We start from the raw sequence: 23,785 nt of genomic DNA on the forward strand, positions 1-23,785 counted from the left end.
CTCCTCCTCTTTCTCCTCTCCACTCCCTCCCTCATCCTCCTCCTCTTCCTCTTCCTCTTCCAAGCCTGTCAACCACCTCCTCCTCTTCCTCTTCCAAGCCTGGCAACCACCCAACTTCATCACCCTCCCCCTCCTCCTCATCCTACTCCTCTCCACTCCCTCTCTCTCATCTCTTAATCCAACTCGGTGCCAACTTGACTCGACTCGATACTTCTGACCGGATCGAACTTCATCCGAATTAGTCCAGGCTAGACCAAACTTGGATTGAGTCAGGCATGCTAGACTCAGTATCGAGTCGGATCGAGTTCGGGTCAGGCCTATTTCAAAACCGGATCAAGTCGAGTCAGCCCTAACTCGGTCTGACCTGACTCAATGCCTAGCTCTATGATTCAGTGAGGTGGGTAGATCATTGACTATCAGGCCTACCCTAATGTATATTCCTTACATCAACTTTGTCCATTCATTTTATCATATCATTTTATGACATGATACAAAACTGAAATAGATCGAAACCTCCAGTGGACTATGCCCGGAAAGGTGGTGATTGATCGTTTAGAACTTATCGTAGGCGACAAAAGTTCCGGATCAAGCTGATATTTGCAAGGCCCTTTCATCCATGTTTTTTTTGACCTTATCAATAGGTTGGATGTCAAATGAACGCTAGGTGGCTCCCAAGAAGTTCTTAATGGTAGGTATTCAATCACCACTGTATCCCGTGGTACGGTCCACCTAGGTTTGGATCTGCTTCATTTTTTGTATCATGCCTTACAATGAGCTAAAAACAGACTGAACAACAAACGGTGGGCTCCACAGACAGCGAAGCCGTGCCCTTGTTTACTATGGTATGGTCCACTTGTCTTCAAATGAGCTCGAAAAATGAATGGACTGTATGAATATGACACATTTAATTATCACCGGAAGACCCCCACAGAATTTACTTAGGCAATCTGCACTCTAATAATGGTAATAGTAGTAATTACTGTAAGGCAAACCACGCCATGCTCATGGCATGTTGTCACAACATCTCTCTGAGAACTCCATGGTGCGTAATCCACTCCGTCCATCAGATTTAACCATTTACATTAGGTCTTGGAACAAAAAATCAGTTGGATATAACAATCAGATTAGCTACATTACATGGAATAATACAATATGACACGCTATATAGAAACATTCCAGATGCTATGTGATCAGGACCAACTTGCTTTTGGATCGATTCGGATGTATGCTGAAAATAAAAAGTCTCTACGGTACAAATGACAGGTGATGTACGAATCAGGGCCGCCCATATGCTAGGCATTGTTATGGATAGTTTATGTCCCAAAAATCACATCTATTAGACAATCCTATCCACCTGATCTATGGCCATTCTTGTATAGATAAAACCCATATATCACGGTTGCCCTATCTCTTAAGTTCAGGTAGTGTGGCCCAGCTAAGTTTTAGATCTGGCTGATTTTGTAGCTTCATTTCATCGTGGTGACCCTCTCTCTATCTCTCTAGCACCCACCTTTCCCTCACCCTCTCTCCATTTTCCCTATATCCTCGTAATCTCTTTACCTTTTCTATTTCTCCTCACTCCAAGTGCGTCCCATGGACCATGCCTCTAGTAGAAATAGAAAGGTTGTAGATACATTATATGGGCTTGGGCCTATGTTTGATAGGATTTTCAGTTTATCCTTTGCAAGGGCCCATACCTTTTGAAAGTTGTCATGTGCTGGGCTTGATACTGGTCTTTCAGGCCACGGTCTGAGCTGTGCCTACTTTAAGGCCTGGCAATAATCTATGGGCTTGGGCTCTAGCCTTTTTTAAGGATCAATCCAGGCAACGGATATCATGACCTAACCATATTTGAAGATCCTAACCGTCCAATCTTTGCCCTTTCCAGTTTGAATGTGTTTCGCCGATAGGTCATCCATCAGAGACGTTCAATGCTACTGATTAGAGTATGTATGCACACACACACACACACACACACACACACACACACACATGTTTCTCTTTTCTCTAGAAGTTGGATTTTGCTTTGTTTGGTACAAGTCCATCAACGATGGGCCCACATGATCAGCCCTCTCCAAAGATGGGTCCCACTCGTACAAATCGAAGAACATTCTTACGTACTTGAGTAGGCAAGCAGGGCTAGAGTCGTATGTTAGGTTTGCATCATTTTTTTAAAATAAAATGACGTTGATTCTTGAAACTTGCACATGGCATACATGTAACTCAATCTAGACTGTCCAAATCGCTGATGCAACTGAACGCGACTGAAAAACTGCAATGGAATTTGGACCAATCGCTACTTCAATTCTTAATCGTCCACTTTATAGCTATTAATTGATTGGTTCAGATTACTTGACAATTTCTCTATCCACAATGGGACCCACATTTTTTATAAAATGATGGAAAACTAAAACAGTAGTCAAACCCCAGAGTTTTGTAATAAATCCATTCACGATTCATACCAAATCTTTTCTTTCGAGAAATGCCTTAGTGCTCTTGGAGAACTATAAGTTATGGTGTTCCTAGTTGCATGTGTTCAGTTAGATAGTCCAATCGATTGATCGGAACCGTTAACTAAGTCTATAATAAATTTCTAAAGCTTCCAGACAAAAATAGCCCTAATTTGACGATCTAATCGTCCTTGATTTGGAACTTTTCTGTGGCCATCAGTTTTTTGTTCCATGGATGGAATGGCTACGGTTGCCTTGTATCATAAACAATCCTTGATGATATCTAACAAATAGATGGATCAAATTATTGATTAGACCTATTTTTGTGTAAATGATCTTGGCCATCCATATTAAAGACCCTTTATTGAATGGTTAATATTTGTCCAATTAGTGTGATGCTTGCATGGTTGCTCATGAAATGTACGTCAGACCCAGTGAGCGGTCTAGATCAATGGATTGGATAGTCAAAGTGTCCCAATACAACTAAATGAAACAAGGAGGCTAGCTTATAGTCTTCTAAGTGCATTGGAGGTTTTTGAACTGTTTGGGCTTTTTCTGACAGTCCATTCATGGGGTTAGCTTCGGCCTGGGTTTGATCTGCTCGAGCTAAGCCAGACATGACTTAGGGTTAGAGTTGGGCATCGAGTCGAGTTGGACCAAGTTAGGGCTAACCTGACTTGATCTAGTTTTGAAATGGACCTAACCCGAACTCAACCTGACTCGGTACAGAGTCCAGCATGCCTCATCTGATCCGAGTCCAGATCTGGCCTGGACTAATCCAGACTGAGTCCGACCCAGTCACAAGTACCAAGTCAGGTTGGGTGTAGCTGGTATCCACAGGCTGAAATCACAACTCAAACCCTTGGTGCAGTTGCCAAAATTGCAGCCTCTCCATCAGCTACACAGCATCTCATATCTGAAACGCCATATTTGAGTTTTTTTTATATGTATGTACCAGTCGAGTTTCGAATCGAGTCAAGTCAGCACCAAGTTGGATTTCAAGTTGAGTCGAGTTGAGTTACTGGGTGGCCTGAACTCCAGTCGGTTTGAGTTCAGATTGGACGAAGTCTACTTGGTTCAAATTGACTCACCCACTTGGTTTGGATCGAGACCCAAGTCTTAACGAGTTAGACGAGTCTAGTCGTCTCATGCCCAGCTCTACTTAGGGTGCCGAACTAGATCAGGTTAGACTGAGTCTGAAATTAACGATCCACACAAGACTCGTTCAGGCCTTGAAAGCATGGAAATATGCTGAGAAGTGGCCATCTTTGGCGATGTAGAGTAGCGGCCTGGGGAAGGGATGGCCCACTGGGCTTCAAGAGTGGACCAATCCAAAATGAGGTGTAACGAATCTTGGGTGGATCCCAAAACAACGTGGACCAATCAAAGCGAAATGTGGTCCCCTTTTCCACTAGCATTCCTCCTCTCTACATATCCTTCCCTGAGGTTTTAATGCTTGGCAATTTCGACTCAACAAGGGTAGTTTAAGGGGCCTATCTGGACTTGGGTTGAGATTTTGGTCTGGGCCTGAAAATTATTTTTGAGGCTGATAGCTAATTTTTGGTGCCTAGGCTTGAGCATTCATTCATAAAGGCCTGACCTAACGGCCCGGCTCAGCGTCAAGGCTTAGTTCCTAAGCCAGGGGACTGGGCTAGGTTGGGCTGAACCTACAGGTGTATTTAACTCATGTCCAGGCATGGAGAAGCTTTGGCCCAGACTTGCCTAGCCCATTTTTGAGCCCTGCAGATAGGGTTGGCAATGGGCTTGGTTGCAAGGGCCTAGTGGCCTGACCCGCTTTTGTGGTGGGCTTGGGCCAAGCTAGAAGGTAGGGCTAAAAGCCAGGCGCGTCAGGTTGGGTTGGTGCTCAACCCTAGTATAACCCAAGGTTCCTATACCTCAACCCTAATCCAATCCAACGCAATTTCGGTTTAGGAATTCTCAACCCAAGCCTATTTATTTTTTTGTACCTATAATTTTATTAATTATATATATAGTTATTTCTCGTAAAGAACTTCATTTTTTCCTAAACAAACAAGTTAAAATATAGGACAACCATTCCTTTTTAAGTTGCACCGTGGGCCGTGGCACACAATTTTATTATATATATATATATATATATATATATATATATATATATAAAATTTTATTTTAAAATATTTTTATAAAATCAATATTTTATAAGAAGAAATCCAGTGTATCTTGTTAGCTTGAGTAAGAAATCCATAGCTTCATGGAAATGATGTGGACCAATGAAACCTAACGGTTCTTATGCTTTCAAGTTCAAGACAGACAATCCACACTCAACTATAATTTATAAGTAACTTATATACCAGGTGGGTTCAGATCGGTTGGGCAAGACCTCAACCCAGACTCAAGTTTTATTAGGTGGGTGTTTTATAGCCCAATCCCCAGATGGAACCCCATACATTTTGCCTGAGCCCAACCCAATGTCGTGTAGGTCTATGCCTACGACATCCAGCAGAGTCAGCATATGGGTTTTGGGCGCGGCTTCGGTGGATCACTGGATCCACAGGGGTGGGTGGATTCCTGACTGTGGGGCCGAGCGTGATTTATATTTTCCGTACATCCATGCCATTCATCCGTTTTGACATCTCATTTTAGATCATGGATCCAAAAATGAAGCATATCCAAATCTCAGGAGGACCCCACCATAGGAAGCTGTGGTGATTGAATACCCACCGTTAAAAACTTCTTACGAGCCACTGAAACGTTTATTTGTCATCCAACCTGTTGATAAGGACCAAACAAACATCAGATTTTAATGATCAATAACCACTGTTTCCTGTGGTGAGGTAAACCTGAGATGTGTATCTGCTTCATTTTTGGGACAAGGACCTAAAATAATCTGTCAAAACGTATGAATGGCGTGGATGTAGGCCACACAGTCAGGGATCCACCGATGCCGTGCCCATGGGCTTTAGGCGAGTGTATGTTTATGAAGAGAGGAAGCGAAAAACTCAGGAGTCAAGAAGGCCACAACAAAGTTGTGTGTTTTAGGTATGACTGGACATTGATCCTGTGGTGAATCCCACAGGAGTTTTGGATACGGATGATTTTTGGATGTACGGTGAAGAATGGAAAGCTCGCCAGATGCACGGTGCGGATTTCACATAAAATATCACGGGTGAGCCCCGTACACATCACCATATTACACTTTTGAACATTCCTTACAACACCCTCCTTTTCGGACCGAAATCCACTGTTTTAGGCAGTGAGAAACCGCGAGGGGCCCACCTTGATATACTTTTTACATATCAACGCCTTCAATCTGTTTTTACATCTCATTTAAGGACTCGATCTCAAACGTAAGAAGATCCAAATCTCCGGTGCGCCACACCACTAGAAACAGTGACAAATGACAGTTAGAAACTTTTTGTATTTTCCCTTCATGCAGCTCTTCTTGACATAATCAAGAGGTTGGATGGCAAATAAACATTACGATTAGCCCTTTGGAATTTTTAATGGTGACGCACTCAAACACCACTTTTTCCTGTGGTGTGGTCCACTTAAGATCTAGATCTTTTTAATTTTTCGGACCACCTCCTAAAATGGGCTGGAGAAATGGATGGACGGCGTGGATATACAACATATCATCAAGGTGGGGTATTACCCGAGTAACACCTAATCCGCTTCCCAAAATCTGTGGGGCCCACCAGTTGTACACGTAAATCCACTCCATCCATCATGTTCTATCCTCGATTCTAGGACCTAAACTAGAGAAATCAGCCAGATCCAGAACTAAGTTGGGCTACACCACAAGAACAATGGGAATTCAATGTCTACATAAGTTTGTGTGTGGGGGCAATCGTAGTGTATATCTTTCATCAAACCTATTCATGAGGTGTAATCCACTAGGATGAAGCAAATATACAAAAATCAGCATGGCCCAAAATTCAGTCGAGCCACACCACCTGAACTAACAGGTTTTAGCAGCAGTTTCTCATTGTTCCCGTTGGTGTGGCCCATGAAGCTCTTCTTATATTGTGCTGATGTTTTGCATGCACGGTTCAAATGAGGGTTCTCACCCGATGGACGGGGTAGATTTACATGCACGATATGGTGGGCCCACATATTATACCCAGCTGCAGTACCCTATTTCGGTCCTCAAGAAGTAGAAATTTGTACTAAGTCCATTACGAAAAGTAAAAAAAAAAAGAAAGAAAAGAAAAGGAGCGTACGTATAAACTAAGTCGGGTGTGAACATAAAAAAACCAAAAGACTAGCATTTCATTGGAGGAAGGTCGTTCAGGTGCTTTTGACCCGGCTCCACCGACTCAGCCGGCTTGAAAACCCGGCTCCCGAAAAGCAAGAACCCGATCGCGTGTCCGGCGACGGCCACAATAAGGACGCCCGCGTTGAATGACATGATGGCCAGCATGACCATGTAAGCGAGCCCGATCCGGAGCGCGTGGAGGCCGGTCTGGGCCAGGCCGGCGGAAACCCGGTTCGTGCCGGGTCGGATGAGGCGGGAGCCGGACAGCCACTCGACCGTGACGGAGAGAACGAAGACGAAGAAGAGGGCGAGAACGTACATGGAGAGGCTGTGGCCTGGCCATCCCGAGAAGAGAATCTCAACGTCCTTCCCCCAGAAGAATGTCATGTGCATCATCATCTTGTTCTTCTTGTGGGGCATCGACATCATCCCATCGTTCATCCCATCACCCATGCCTCCATGATCACCCATTCCAGCCATGGATTACAGAGAGAGAGAGAGAGAGAGAGAGAGAGAGGGGATTTTGGGAATTTCGATTTGGGCTTGGGTATTGGAGATGGGCAGAAATCGAGGCTGGGTCAGTGAGAGGCGTGGAGATTGAGGTGGTTTGATGGGTTAATAAATGGGAGTTATATGATACTCTGGCTGCCTATGATTCTTGATACGCAGGCACTCAGACCTTGTATACGTTCCGTAGATAAACACATATTAGTCCGACTAAATTCCGTAATCCACTGTCTTGAGATCATATCCCCAAAATCGTATTTTTTAAACCATACTGATCTTTGATTTATGGACACTAATTTTCTGAAGGACCATTGGATTTCTTTTTCATTTCTAAATGTCAATTATGCAATAGTCAGTTAATCAAGCTTAATTTTTGGTCCACGATATATATAAACTGGGAACTATAAATTGGACTGATTAATTTGAGTAAGTTGTATGCTACAAATGCAATTTCTATGTAATTTTTAAGTGCCTGCGTATCAACCATCGAAGTCTGCCAGTGTATCAAAGTTTTTATCATTAGGAAAGGAAGATGGCTTTGATACTCTGGCATACTGCCATGGGATATGTTGGCAATTTGTACACGTGGCAAATATTGACACGCATTGGAATAATATCTCATTCTTACATTTATGACAAACGGAAATTGTGATTATTTGATCATCTAAATATTGGACGGGTGATAGATGATACGCACGCACTTAAAAAAATGCACACGTGGGAGTCAAATTAAAATGTCTAAATTTCGTTAAACAGTATACATGTATTATAATTAGAAAATTAATCTTATTTCATTACCGGACCATTGGATCGATGAACATTCATTGGACGATTAAAAATAAACAAAATCCAACGGTCCACGAATCAAATGTTCTCATTGTTCATCCAATTTGAAACATTTTATTGTGAATGGGCGACAGTGGAATTCATAATATAATTGGTTTATTTGACTTAATGCGTGCCACGTGTACATTTTCGGAGAGGAATGGATTGGCTACTCCCCCTTACACCAGCCAATGGCTGATGGTCGGTGCTATGTGGGCCCCACCATGATGTATGTGTTTCATCCATGCCATCCATCTGTTTATAAAGATCATTTTATGATATGAGTCGAAAAATGAAGTATATAAAAATCTCAAATGGACCACATTATAGGAAACAGTGTTGAATAAGGGTAGACCATTAAAAACATTTTGGGGGCATAAAAGTTTTGGATCAAGCTGATATTTGTTTTTTCTCTTAATCTTGGCTTGTATGACCTAATCAACAGATTGGATGTCAAATAAACGGTATAGTGGGCCTTAGGATGATTTTAATGGTTAATATCCAATTACTATTGTTTTCATGTGGTGTGGTCCGCCTGAGATTTATATCCCTCTCATTTTTGGGATCAAGCAATAAAATGATCTGTAAAAATGGATGAACGGAATGGATGAAACATATACATCATGGTGGGGCCCACAGAGCACCAACCACCCGCCACGGAGCTGGTGTCAGGGGGAGTAGCCAATCCGTTTCCATGTCTGAGTGCCTGCTTATCAAGCGTCATGCGAAGCTTGAGTATCATATAACTTACTCAGATAAAAAAAAGAGTCTGGTACTCAACTCGCAATGGAAAAGACAGGGTGGCGTACTGCGATCGGAAATGTGCATAGGACCACTCGCCTTGTATGTACATGAGGTGGGCCACACTTATTTTGTTCGATATGAACAGCTGGATATTAGTTTTAACATCCTTCAAACTGTTCATGTGTGGCCCAGTTATAAGCTGGTCGGCTTCTTTACTACTTACCAGGTTAGATAAATCTTCCGTCCTGTCATCATGGACAGTTAGGATCCCGCCACGTGTCGGTGCTTACACGTTCACCTGCTGGGATCCCAACCCACTTGCAGAGTGCGCTCGGCTTCGGTGGATCTCTGGATGTAGGCCCACCGTTATGTGTATGCCTTAAATCCACGTTGTTCATCCGTTTTTTCAGCATATTTAAGTGCACGGTTTTAAAAAAAAATGAAGAAAATACAAATCTCAGGTGGACCACACCACAGGAAACAGTGGTGATTGACTATTAAAAGTTCTTATGGACCACGAAAGTTTTAGATTAAGCTGAAATTTGTGTGATCCCTTCATCCTCGTCTTTCTAACCTTATTAACAGGTTGGATGGCAAATAAACATTCCGGTGGAACCCAAGAAGTTTTGATGTGGGTATTCAATCACCACTGTTTCCTGTGCTGTGGTGGTCCACCTAAGATTTAAATCTTATTCATTCATGGTATCATGCCCTAACATGATATTTAAAAGCGGATGAACGGAAATCTTATTCATTTATGGGATCATGCCCTAACATGATATTTAAAAGCGGATGAACGGCATGGATGTAAGTTAAGTACATCAAATTGGGCCCCACATTTGGGGATCCACCGAAGCTGCGTCCCTTGCGTAGTACCTTTCTCCAGATGAGAACTTTGATACTCTCGAGAGTGTGATGATCATGCTCAGTCATGCGGCTACTGTATCGCATATATTAACCTAATCCAACCCGTCCAAACATCGGGACCCACATTAGTTGGGCCGTAGCCAAAAATTCTACGATGTGCGGATAATCTCTTGCTAGTTTATTACTGGACACTTTGCGAGTGAAAATTTAAAATAGTCAATGTTCTGAAGCGCGTAAGAAAATTACGTCCAATCATATCTGATTATAAGAAAGTTACCCATTTTCAGCGGGGCCCACTACACTGGCAGTTTGGATTCGGGCGAGTGCGTGCCACGTATGTGATAGGCTGATAGCTAAGTGCAAGCGGCGTGGGGAATGGATTGGCTACTCCCCCTGACACCAGCCATTGGCTGGTGGTCGGTGCTATGTGGGCCACACCATGATGTATTTGTTTCATCCATGCCATCCATCTGTTTTTACAGATCATTTTACCGTGCAAGTCCAAAAATGAGTTATATCCAACTCTCAAGTGGACCACATTACAGGAAACAGTGTTGAATGAGGGTCGACCATTAAAAACATTTTGGGGGCCATAAAAGTTATGGATCAAGCTGATATTTGTTTTTTCTATTCATCTGGGCCTGTATGACCTAATAAACAGATTGGATGTCAAATAAACAGTACAGTCGGCCATAGGAGGAGTTTAATGGTTGATATCCAATCACTATTGTTTTCATGTGGTGTGGTCCACCTGAGATTTATATCCCTCTCATTTTTGGTATCAAGCAATAAAATGATCTTTAAAAATGGATGAACGGAATGTATGAAACACATACCTCATGGTGGGGCCCACAGAGCACCGAACACCAGCCACGGAGCTGGTGTCAGAGGGAGTAGCGAATCCGTTTCCAGCGGCGTGGCTCTCGTACTCTGACAGCGTATATGAAACGACTCCTCCAAAGCTAATAATCGCACTAGCATACCTCGCGCTAGGTAGTCACGGGTTTACTTTAGCAAACTGAGAGCCAAGTGGGTGGATCTTTCGTGAGATCCAACCCGTCCATCAGGTACCATACTTCATCTTAACCATTGAAACCAAAAACAACATAGTAAAAATTTACAGATAGCCCACAACATACAAAAGTTTGGGATGTAACGTCCGCCGTTAGTTTTTATGACTCCAACCGTGGTGTTTATACGCTATCCAATCCATTCATCTGATGTCCATCAATGGGAATTACTCAAAAGTCACATTAAACCAAAACCAATGTGGGCCATGAGACGTGAATATAGAGATTTTATGTATAAAATTTCAGCTTGCCACCAGACGTCTGACTAGCCTGATTTTTAAAATCTAGGCTAAAGAAGGGGCGATGTACCTGATGGACTGTGCGGATTTCATGAAAGCTAAGTCTTTTCTTAATAGAAAGTGACGTCGTAGGTATCTAACCTAGAAGACGTAAGCACGCGATTTCCATTTACTAAGACCGACTAGTCGGGAAGCAGGCGATTTCCATTTACTAAGGACCGACTAATCGGGGAAGAGGAAATATTCTGGTAAGTTAACAAGAGATGACGCTTTTAGTGTGGTTCATTTGAGCTGAGCATTCGATCTTTCTAATTTTCTGGATTATCTTCTGAAATGAGGTTTCAAAATGTATGGACGGCGTGGATAATAGACATACATAACTGTGGGCCTCACAGAGCCCCTGACAGGACCGTTCGATCCCTAGCTCGCTCCTGGTGGGGCTACTACCCATGCCCGGCTGCGTTTTTGTCGCCTTATCAAAAGGAAGACTCGTGGATATTGGCAAGCGTTCGGTTGCATCTTATATTTAACTGGACATTTTAATCCTTAACTAATCAGAAAATACCTCCCAGCTGGAAAGAAATTTTGAGATTGCCCAGGGACATTCTTGTAAAAGACACAACAGGAATTTCGTTTTCCGTCCCTTCCCGACCTTTTTCCGCCCAGTCACGGGTACGATTCGCTTTGGAGATTCTTTCCACGAAAGAGAGAAGAACTTTAATACTACAGTCACATATCATACGCAAGCATTTAGAAATTGGATACTTAGTCTAAATGTATTAAAGTCACATATCATACGCAAGCATTTAGAAATTGGATACTTAGTCTAAATCAAATTAAGTGGGTCCCAATTCAGGCGTATGATGAACCAAAAACAACGTTTATTTAATTATCTGACTATTTGTAGGTATTTATTGGACAGTTAAAAATGAAAAATATCTTTGGCTGCATTACCTAAGCCTTATCTTAATTAACTATAGTTGGTTACATGAATGTGTACCACGGCTCCATATCAAGTATAAGATCTACGGTTAAACTATGAGTCATCGAGTATTTTAAAATAATGATGAAACAATCCAATGGTTTTTTTTTGACAAACATTTGTTCAGAAACCAGAGATTAGGATCTCTTAACCAACCTGTTTTTGAGAAGGTGATTTGATTACGGTTGTTTCTACAAGTCAGTTGGTTTGATTTGAGTTAGTGTATGTCATGCAGGGGTGCACCTGGTTTGGTTCAATCTGGTTCTCGGGTGAAATTGGAACCAATTAAATTGTTTTCAACAGTTTCAGAAAAACTACAACCAGACGGGGACCGTCGGCACCCTACAATCAAATTGAAAGCGGACGGTAAAAAATCAAGTCGGTTCCGGTTCAATTCTATGGTTTTGTTTTTCGCAGTGTAAACTTTTCATATTTTGTTTTTATGATCCTTTCGCGTTTCCAAAATGATTTTGATGTTAATGTCTGTTCTTGTTGTGATCCATTTGATGAATGGTCTAATATTTTATGCTTTAAAATTTTTAATATTTATTAACCAAGTTATCTGGTTTTAGGTTCATTCCATGGTCCAATTCGGCACAGAACTCCAAACCGAGAATAAAACTGAATTAACTGATTCTTTGATTTTTGAAACTCGAACTAGAATTGGAACTGGGGTACTTTAGAACCAAACCGAACCAAACCGTGCAGTCTGATCGGTTCTATTCAATTTACCGGTTTTATCGGTTCCGTGTTCGCTCGTAATACCATGTGTACAAATTCAAGTAGTGGCACATCAGGCGCCATACGGTGCATAGTATCAAATGAGTCACGAGGAAGACGTGTTACCGGATTTCATCATCCCGGCACGCGTTACAACATGGTAAGGATTCTAGGGACGCTGCTACGGTGGATAGCTGACTGTGGTACCACCTTGATGCACGTGCCATACATCCACGCCGTCCATCAGTTTTAACAATTCATTTCAGGGCACGATCCAAAATAGAAGTAGATCTAATCGTGGACCATACCACAGAAACAGTGTTGATTGACCATACAGCTCTTTGTGACCTTATCAACTGGCAAACAAACATTCCGGTAGGCCCAAAGAAGGTTTTAATGGTGGGTATCCAATTACTAACGTTTCCTATGGTGTGGTTCACCCGAGACTTAGAAAATATACTGGAATTTAGGGAACTTGCCCTGAAATTATCTTTAAAAACGGATGGACGGCATGGATGTAAGGAAAATGCATCGAGGTGGGCCCCGCAGTCAGGGACATCCACCGTAGTAGCATCCGGATTTGAGAGATCCAAGCCCATCATTATTTTCGGCTGACCTAACCCTCACGGCCTCACCCCTAAATCAGGCTTATGCCTGTCCATTTATCAGGAGGGCCACACTTGTGTGAGGAAACTAGACGACCAGAAAGAAAGTTCCCCAACGGACTTTATTCCACGTACGCGCATGGGAAACGCATGTGTCGCACTGCTAATTTCGCATTGAGGTTTGCTAATCCTTCAAGATGGCTCTGCATGTACCCAGAGGGCAGGCGTGTGTGTTATCCAAGCCATCCGTTAGGTTGACCATGAAGCATCTGAGCGGGCCAATGTGCTATCTGGATCAATGGATCACACTACACGTGTCCTTGTGAATGTAAGAGCTTTATAGATTATTGTTCACTGGTAGCATTGGACCGCTCCCTAATTTTTTCATACAGTGCTGGCCAAACATATCGACCCACCTCTTCAATTATTGTCCTTACGTTATCCATGATGAGGTCCATATGATTGAACGGTAAGATGAGCCCGAGTACTGGGCTATACTATTGATGGATGACCACAAGATAAATCACACTCGCTATATGACTGCAATCCAAGCCGAGTCAGGTCAACTCAAACTCGGACGAGTTTCTTGAAAACTCACGAGTTTCTAATAGTTTTTTGAATAATGTTTAATATTTAAAAGTACAAATAATATATAAATAATGTCAAGTTGTGCTGAGTTGAGTGAGTTTTATTCTGCTGAGTTTTCCGAGTCAGGTCCAGTGTCTCTCAAAATTTGGCCAAGTTGACTCAGGCGAGTCAAAGTTATTATTATTAATTTTTTATTTTTGGGTTTTCAAACTGCAATTTGGACAATCTTGACGGCCTGATAGCCCATCACAATACATGAATTTCTGGCCATTTTTCTTTACCATACACTTTTAATCCATTAATTAGATACATAAGAATAGAGCTGGGCATGGGATGACTCGACCCGGCAAAATCGACTCGTCTGAGTTGTTCAGACCCGACTCGATCCTTACTGAGTGGGTGAGTCGATTTGAACCGAGTAGACTTTGTCCAATCTAAACTCAAATGAGTCGAGTTCGCGTCACCTAATAATTCGACTTGACCCAAATTCCAACTTGGTACTAACTCGACTTGATCTGAAACCTAACTCCTACATGCATATATAAAAATCCCCCAATTAACGTTTTAGATCTAAGATGTCGTGTAGCTGATGGAAGGTCTGCAATTCTGACAGGTGCACCTAAGTTTTGAGTTGCGATTTTAGCCTGTGGATACCCGCTACACCTGACCCAACTTGGTGCTGACTTGACCTGACTTGATACTTGTGATTGGGTCGGAGTCGGATCGGATTAGTCCATGCCAGACCCGGATTCGGATCAGGTCAGACATGCTGGACTTGGTACCAAGGCAGGTTGAGTTTAGATTAGGTCTATTTCAAAACAGAATTGAGTTAGAGTCAGACCGAGGCCCTAACTCATCCGACTCAACACGATGTCCAGCTCTACATAAGAATACCAAACGGATATGATATTTTTCCAAATGTTGGCGGAGCCGTCTCCAAAATGGGTTTGCGTGGACGCCTTTATTAAACCTGTTTTACATACATCTAAACAACAATCAAGATCCAAACATATAAAAAAGCAAAACAAAGCAAGACATCAAAGTAACCAAGAATCCCCATACATTCCTCTTTTAACAACGGACGCAATCAGCACTTCTAGAGAGAGGAAGGCACACTCCCAAAACACAATGAACGGCAATGATGAAGATGTGGGCATCAGAGGGCACGATTGTGAACACAACGACATGAGCAAGTGAGATGTGTTCCAAATGCAAAGCGTATTTACTTTGTCAGTCGATTTTTTGAAAACCAATTCAATTGGGTTGGTTTTCAGCAAGCGGGCTTTCTAAGGGCCCGTTTGATTTTCCAAATGCAGGGTAAATATCATGGAAATACCCCATTAATACAATTTCACCTGTTTGAAAATGCCATGGTATTCCTGCTTTGAAAAAGGGTCCAAAATGACTGCACAAATTTGTGGGCCTACCGTCATGTATATGACATGTCTGCATTGTCCATCCGTTTTACCCTAACATTTTGAAGCATGAGCCGAAATTTGAGGAAAATCCAACATTCAAGTGTCCCACACCAAAGTAAACAGTGGCCCCAAGAAGTTTTTAACGACACGTATTCGATTCTATTTTTACTATGGTGTGGTCCACTTGAACTTTGAATCTGCCTCATTTTTTGGCTTATGTCCTAAATTCAGTTGGCTTAATAGATGGCCAGTGTGGATAATCTGGCAGCCTTCTGGATGCTTGCGTTGGAAAAAGCAAGAGCCAAATCAATATAAGATAATAATGAAGGTAATTACAATGTAAATAATTATTGCCCCTTTCCACTGCATTTGCATTTACCCGGTAAAATGCATTCAGATACACAATAGAAAGCCAGTTTAGCTCAAAATGGCATTTGGGTGTCAAATGCCCCTTTTAGGGTATGTCACTAGACTTAAAATGGGCTCTTGATGTTCTTTAAAAGCATTTCTAGCAATTTTATTATCCATCATGTGTCCGTGACTTAAAAATATGACGATATGTTTAAGTTGTTTTTAATTTTTTCTATACGACTTATCTTGTTTTTATAAAAAGTAATTACCATCCATTCTATTATATGACAGACCATTCTCTTATGGCACACACATTCCATATAACTAATGTGTCGAAAGTGCAACCTACTAATACCTCATATCAACCTTTAGGGCTCATTTGGTACAGTGGATTAGAGGGGGTTTCAAATCCCCTGGTTATTTGGCCACAAAAGTAACTGGGGGTTTCAAATCCAGGGGTTTCCAATCCCCTCTTTGAGGGGGTTTGTTATCTCCTGTGAGAACTTAGATTACACCTAAAATCATTTCAATATTTGTAGGTGTAACAAGTGTGTCACTATAAACTATCATTTTATTGGGCACATGACCCACTAATGATGATCAACACCGTCCAAACATTGTCCATATAAATCAGCACCGTCCAAACATTGTCCAACATCGTCCAAACATTGTTCATGTAAATTAGCACTGTCGAAACATTGTCCATGTAAATCAATGATTAAAAATTATTGGTTAGTCACTCAGACATGATCTTGTGCTTGTGGCCCATCTGGGACTAAGAAATTTATCATTTTCGAGTAAGATATATATTTCAGCGGGCTTATCACTACTATTGTATTAAAAATTACATATCTCACCAATTAGAAATATTAAAGTTGATTTAATAATTAAATTCAAACCCTTATAAATATACTATGAATAGGTACTTTTCAATTAAAGTTGATTGTGCCAAACACATTGAGAGGATTGCAAATCCAGAGGGTTTCTAATCCTGGGGGTTTCGAATCCATGGGGTTTCAAGTCTACACTCTCAAACAATTTGGCCAGCAGATTGGAAGGGATTGGATGGTATTGGAAGGGATTGAAAGTTAAATATCGAGATTAGCCGGGCGTGCCAAAGAGACTGGGTGATCTAATCCTGGGATATAGCGATCCCATGGATCTTAAGACAATCCACCGACAACACCATCATTACCTTTAAATCCCATCCAATCCACCCTAATTCATTCAAATTTGTCTAGGATGTGTTAGGTTCGAGGGATTGGAAAGGATAGGAAGGTTTAATCCCAGGATTGGCCGGGCGTGCCTAACAGACTTGATATAGCAATCCCATGGATCTTGTACCAATCCACTGAAGCAGCATCATTACCTTGAAATCCACGCCATCCACCCTAATTCCACTCAATCCCTTCCAATCCACTCGGCCAAACAGTAGTCTTATTCATGTGCCACGTTTGTCACATGTTCATATATCGCACAATCAAGTATTCTATGCGTGCTAGGTTTTAAATGTGCATGCACTGTGTTTGCTAAATAAATTTATTCTACCGTGCACGAAAACATTAAATGACCACGATAACGGCCAGATAAGAGTGACATGAGGTTGACCATCAAGCTATCCAGGATTAAATATTACCTGCTACCAAACAAGGGTTTTAAAAGAATGTCACGCCCATCATCATACTGTGGTCACGTGCACTCAATTGTCATTCCAGGACCACCAACCGGATGAGAAACGATTGAGATGATAGAAAAGAAACCGCATGGTTTTAACAAACAGCCGGCTGCCTGCATAACTTAACATCCAGCGGACGCGGATTTCCTGCGAAAGCCTTTAGCAGGAAGTTCCTGCGCAAGGATGCTGGGTAGGGCCCACTGCCATGTTTGTGGTAAATCTATCCTCTTCATCCGTTTGGGGAGCGCATTTTAGGACAAAAAACCAAAACTGAGGTGGATACCTAAGTGGGCCACACGAGAGGGAAAATTGGGGAAAGAAATATATACAGTTGAAACCTTCCTAGGCTCTACCTTGATTTTTATATGCCATCAAAACCGTCTATAAGGTCATTACCACTTGGATGAAGTGAAAATACAAAAAATTTAAGCTAAAACAAAGCTTTTATGGCCATGAGAATGTTTCAACGGTTCTCACTGAATCCTCATTGTTTCCTCTATTGTGGACCAGTTGAGTTTTGGATTGAACTCAGTTTTTATTGAATGTCGTAAAATGAGCTCGAAAGACGGATAAACGGAGTAGGTTTCCCACAAACGTGGAGGTGGGCCCCACACAGCATCCTTGGGCAGAACTTCCTTTGAAAGGCTATCACAGGAAATCCACGTCCACATCCAACGTATTATTTGCCGTAGCATTTCTAACAATGTGTTATTTGCCGCGGGGGATATTAGGCTGGCTAGCTTATAAGGAGAGCCGTACTATAGAAATGAATTGATAGCTGATGTTTTAAATTGTTTAATAGCCGTAGCCCACCTAATAAGTAAGAATGGCCTGATAGATTTGATTGATCAATCTCATTCTACTCTGGTGATCTTTTCAATGGATCCAATCCATAGGCTCGAACCCAGATCTCAACGTTAAAATGCACTTTGTTTACCATTGAGGCACTAGCTTGAATAAATCTCTTCTTTGCAAATGAACATGAATTACTCAAAAGCTCAACATATAGACCGTAGAAGGCTTACCGGTAGTACTTTCTGAATGAAAAAAAGAGGCAACTGTGCATTCATAACCTTGACTAGCCACTAGCCCTCACTCATCCTCGATCCAGACCATCCAAATTATGGGCCCATTATGGATTGAGCACAATGGCTATCGTTTGGATTGTTAGGTGAGTCTAGTCATTAAGATTAGGTGCTGTCCATAGTCAGCTGGAAATTTCAAATGTGCATTTTATAGTTTGTCAATCCTGATGGACAAAAATTAAGACATGGTTATTAAAGCATTGATTAGACGTCTTCACTAAAGAGATGGAATTGTTGGGAATCTTATCCAAGCACACGCATTAAAAGCTTGTTTGATTTTCCAATTAGGTGGTAAATGTAGTGTAAATGATGTAATGATTATTTCCTCACATGTTTACCGCACTCTTTCAATTATTTGATTTGACCGCTAACTTTTTAGATGCAAAAATTAAAAAGGCTGCAAAATAATTGTAGGTCTCACCGTGATGCATGTCACTTATCTAAACTGTTCATCCATTATGCCAACTAAATTTATGGCATGAGCCAAAAAAATGAGGCATATCCAAAGCTCTAGTAGGCCACACCACAGAAAAAAGTGAATCAATCACTTATCGTTAAAAACTTCTAAGGGCCACTGTTTCTTTTGGTGTGGGCCACTTGAGTGTTGGATCTACATAATTTTTCGGCCCATGTCTCAAAATGTTATAGTAAAACGGATGGATGGAACAGATATTTCATATACCTCACCGTGACATCCAAAAATTTTAACTAGCACTTTTAAACCAGTTTTCAAGGTAGGTAGGAATTCTCAAAAATTTCTATACCCGTGAAAGTGTCATAATTACTCATTTACTGAGTATTTACATAAATGTTTCAAATGTATTATGTATGTGATTGTTCATATGTTCACATGCACTACACATGCGCCACCATCAATCTTCAAATACTGGCATGTAATATCATTAATCTTCAAGCATTAAAAATTGTGACACATGTTGGTATTACCATCATCCATATTAAGATCTACATATGACTCAAGTCATCTTCTTCTTCTTTTTTTATTTTTATTTTTATTTTATAACAAACATACACCCACGCACACCACATGGGCACTCAAAGTCATGTCCTCGTCTTAAAATACACCTTGTCTACCACTTAGCCATAACTAATCACGTGAATCATCGTTATCATAGTCATGTGCCATCCATCATCCCATGCATGATGCGTATGCACATCTCTTATCTTTACTTCGGTGGAGTAGTATGAAGGAGAATAAAACGCGAAAAAAATTGAAATGTTATGATTGGATCCTTACTCTTGCTCAGGTGGAAAACTCTCGTGAGTTTCAACACCCGGTCAAGGGTTCAGGTATCCATAGGTGGGCTCTTATCTTTACTTGGGTGGAGGAGTATGAAGGAGAATAAGACCTACTAAAAAGGGAAATGTTATGATTGGATCCATACTCTTGCTCAGGTGATGGACTCTCAGGAGTATCAACACTGGGTCAAATGTTTGGGTATCCTTACGTGGTGAAATCCCTCTGGCGTGAGTGTGTGGGGGTGCGTGAAGTGAAATGTTATGATTTGCAGTACAACTAAAGGCTTCTTAGTACTAGAAAGTTTTGGGAGTACACTTTGGACGAAATGAAAGTGGACCACCCACGGCCGCCTGCATAGTAAGTCAACATGCATCCCCATTATTCTTGCCAACGTGTCACTTGTGTAGGACATTCAAGCAGGAAATTGTGGGTCCCACCATGTCGATCAACCGAAGCTGTACGGTTATTTCGTCACGTGGGCCGCACTGTTGGAGTTGATTGGTGGCTGATATTCTGATTCCTTGTACAGGTGTGGCCCATCTAATAAGTGGATTTCCCTTATTTTTGAGGAAGCTGATTTCATGGGCCACATGCCGACATCAATGGGTGGGTACCGGTTTTGAATCCTTGTGCAGGTGTGGCCCACCTGATGATGGGATTCGCCTGATTTTCAAGAAAGTTGATTTCATTGCCGACACTATCGAAATGAATTGATGGCTCCTGGACTAACTCCTTTCAAAGGCCAGGGGCAACTAGTGGGTGGGTTGATCTGATTTTCAAGAAAGCCATCTCATTTGCCCATGGCTGATAATGGGCCAGACAGTCACGGAGGGATAGATGTGATGAGGTCCATCACCATGTTCCTTGAGAATAACAAATCTTTTTCGAAGCTTTTTTGGACTCATCACAAAGATTTCTTGAATCTACAAAGAAAAATAAGAAATTAAAAATAATTGTAATAAATTAAAAAACAGTTTGATTGGTAATAAAAATGAATTTACAACCATTTAAATGGTGATATCAAACATAAGAAAATAGTGATAATAAATATAAGAAGAAGTTTCACAACCAAACTTACTATTTATAGTCAGTCATGATTTCTACTAGACTCCATAGTTATGGGTCAAAAATAGTAAGTGACCAATTTCCCACAACCAAGTTATAACTCTAATTTTTATAATTAGCCCTCTTCATGTTGGGTATGATTCCTAAAACTCAATGGATCAAAAGCTATGATGGAACTAAAATTTATTATAAATAATAAAAACAAAAATAAAATGAAATTTACTAAACAAATGGCAAGACCTGTCCAAACCCTTAAGGGGGGTGTTTGGAGCATGGGATTAGATGGGTTTAAGTGAGATGAAATTACCAAAATGTAATAATTACACGGTGTCAGGGATTGTCATCTAACCCCATGGCTTGGAGGCCATCACTTCATGTTTGGAAACGGATTGGCTACTCATCTTGCCACTACCGGTCAATGCTTTGTGGGCCCCACCATGATGTATGTGTTTCATCCATGTCGTTCACCCATTCTTCCATGTCATTTTATGGTATGAGCCCAAAAATGAGTTTGATCCAAATCTCAAGTGGACTGCACAGTTGGCCCTAGGAGGTTTTTAATGGTGTAATTCAATCACTACTATTTTCCCATGGTGTGGTACACCTAAGATTTATATCTACCTCATTTTTGGGAACAAACCCTAAAATTATATTTCAAAATGGATGGACAACATGGATAAAACATGTACATCATGGTGGGGTCCACATAGCATTGACCACTAGGATTGCAAAAACCCTTGGCCCGGTGATGATTCCAAGAAGGGGCTTCACAATCCAAACCTTATGTGAGTCTCAAACAGGATATTGCAACCATTCATGGGATCTTAAAACCCACTCCCACCTAATTCCATTTAAACCTATGTGCCAAATGCCTCCTTAAGCATATCTAAACCCAAGCACAGCCAAATCAATTAATGGACCTTAAAAATCAGTTCCAACAGCATGCCGAGGGCTTGTAACCTTATCCAGCCCAGACCCAGCTGAACACCATCTGTCCCAGACCAGACCATCTCACTTTTATGCAAAGGGTGAAAAGCAGGCCATCTATGGTTGGCCTGTATTTGGCTGAGGGTGAAAGCTCATAGGCCGGGATTGGGAAGCGTTGGGTTGAGGTAGGCTTGGGCTCAACCCTAACTTGGGTCAGCTTAGGCTCAAGTTGAGGCCTCGGGAAACGTGACCCTATATCACTTATATAATATAAACTATATTATATTTAATATATGATGGTATAAGATACTAAATTACGTGTATAGTACAAAGTATTATATCTTTGGTCCAAGCAAACTAAGGGCGTGAAGGGTTAGGGGCAACGATATGGTATGTCGAGTTGGGCTCAGATTTTGGTTGGTCCATAGGTTAATCAAACTTGATATGGGGTTGGGCTTGGGTTGACCCCTAACCTGACCAAACCTGCCTAAGTTGCAACCCTAGGCTAATCCTGTGTTTGGATATGCATACGGGCCCAACACAACAGCCCAGCTGGGCCTCCGTTGGATTGATACGGTCTAGAGCATAGTTTAAAACTCAACTCGTTATCTGGCCAGGTTGGGTTGACTCAAAAAATCCACCGATTCTTCACTAGAATCGACTCGATTCTTATTAATTAGGCACATAAATCCTATTTTATCAAGGAGTATATCTTTAGTTTGTCCCATCTAACCAAAGAATTCAATATATATATATATATATATATATATATATATATATATATATATTGACAATAACAACAATAACAACGAAGAATTCAAATTATTATTATTATTATTATTTCAAATCATTTGTGTAGACACCCCACCTAAAACAAGGATATGACATTCTTTGATCTTTAACTTGACTTCCATCAATTGTCTCCTACGGACTGGGAAATCATTAAAAACTTAAATGGATCACGGTGGAAGCATACTTGGCACGCGCTGGAAATAACCAACGGGCCAGATTGGCTGACACAAAATCCAGTAGCAATTCGGTCACGGCCGAGAGTCCAAACTTCAAAACCCTTGAAACTCTTTGTATGACGCACCCGACAGGAAAAAATAGATAAAACGAATACTCTGTACCCACGAATCACTCTTTGTATCATTCAGTCTTTCCGAGTAGCGTTGTGTTGAGGTTAAAAGGTCATATCTTCGAAATCAAGGAAAAATACGGTCGTCCTGATATATAAAATGACCATAGTATTATCAGAGGCAAATCATGGCCGATTAGGATGATTTATAATTCATTGGAAAGGTGGCCCAATGATCTTCCTAACAAACTTAAATTTCCTCCAATCCGAGTCATGATGAGGAAGATCCATCTCGTTTATTAAAACTATATATTGCTGATTGACCAAAATCGGAAAAACTTTGGCTGCACTTTAAACTAGTTAAACGGGATCTGATTGAGATGATTTAAGTTATGATGAAAAGCTTATTAGACGACGTTTCCAATGATCATAATATCATCAAAGGCAAACAGTTGGTCAAATTGCAAACAACCGATTTTGTATATTAGAATGATATATTTTTGGCACATTAAACGAGGTTCGATTGAAGTGATCCCAGTCTTATTAGAAAGCTTACTTAATTACCTTTCCAACAAGATAAAGATTACCAAAAACGGACAAGTAACGAAGAAGATATGAACGTTTGAACAATTGCAATAAAAAGATAAAAAGTAATAATGATTTATATATATATATATATATATAATCATTACTTTCTAACTTTTATAGTAAATATATTTTACCTTATATTACACACACACACACACACTTGTACACGTCCCATACAGGGCCCACAAGCCACAATTTAGTGTGGGCGCCCACAATTTAACCCATGTTTGTCGGTGACAGGGGGCCGATGCCTATATAAGGCACCCGGGCCACACAAGAGGGACAGACAGACAAGAGAAAATATTAATAGGGAGAGAAGCTAGGGAAGAGAGTTTAAGCAGACAGAGAGAAAATAGAGAGTAGAAAGAGAGATAGAAAAATACAGAGAGGGTCTGAGGGTTGGAGTTTGCCTGGAGGTGCTACCCAAAGTACCTTAAATATTTCCAACATACCGATATGCTGCCCAACACAGGAGGCAAAAATGGTCATCAAAGGAGTTAAAAAAGCTA

The 23,785-nt window shown here is 41.1% G+C and overlaps 1 protein-coding gene across 1 annotated transcript; it reads right to left on the minus strand.

Annotated features, from left to right (window-relative positions):
* Window positions 1–6,583: 6,583 nt before the first annotated feature.
* Window positions 6,584–7,245, minus strand: LOC131243864 (copper transporter 6-like). The gene has a single exon (XM_058243485.1). It carries the CDS (start codon window positions 7,162–7,164, stop codon window positions 6,691–6,693), a length of 474 nt encoding a protein of 157 aa, XP_058099468.1. The 5' UTR covers window positions 7,165–7,245; the 3' UTR covers window positions 6,584–6,690.
* Window positions 7,246–23,785: the final 16,540 nt, after the last annotated feature.

This window comes from Magnolia sinica, chromosome 4 (assembly GCF_029962835.1).
Source record: "Magnolia sinica isolate HGM2019 chromosome 4, MsV1, whole genome shotgun sequence".
NCBI lineage: Eukaryota > Viridiplantae > Streptophyta > Magnoliopsida > Magnoliales > Magnoliaceae > Magnolia > Magnolia sinica.

Excerpts from the sequence above, each read along its gene's own strand:
- LOC131243864 (XM_058243485.1), bottom strand. The coding sequence starts at position 7,164 with ATGGCTGGAATGGGTGATCATGGAGGCATGGGTGATGGGATGAACGAT.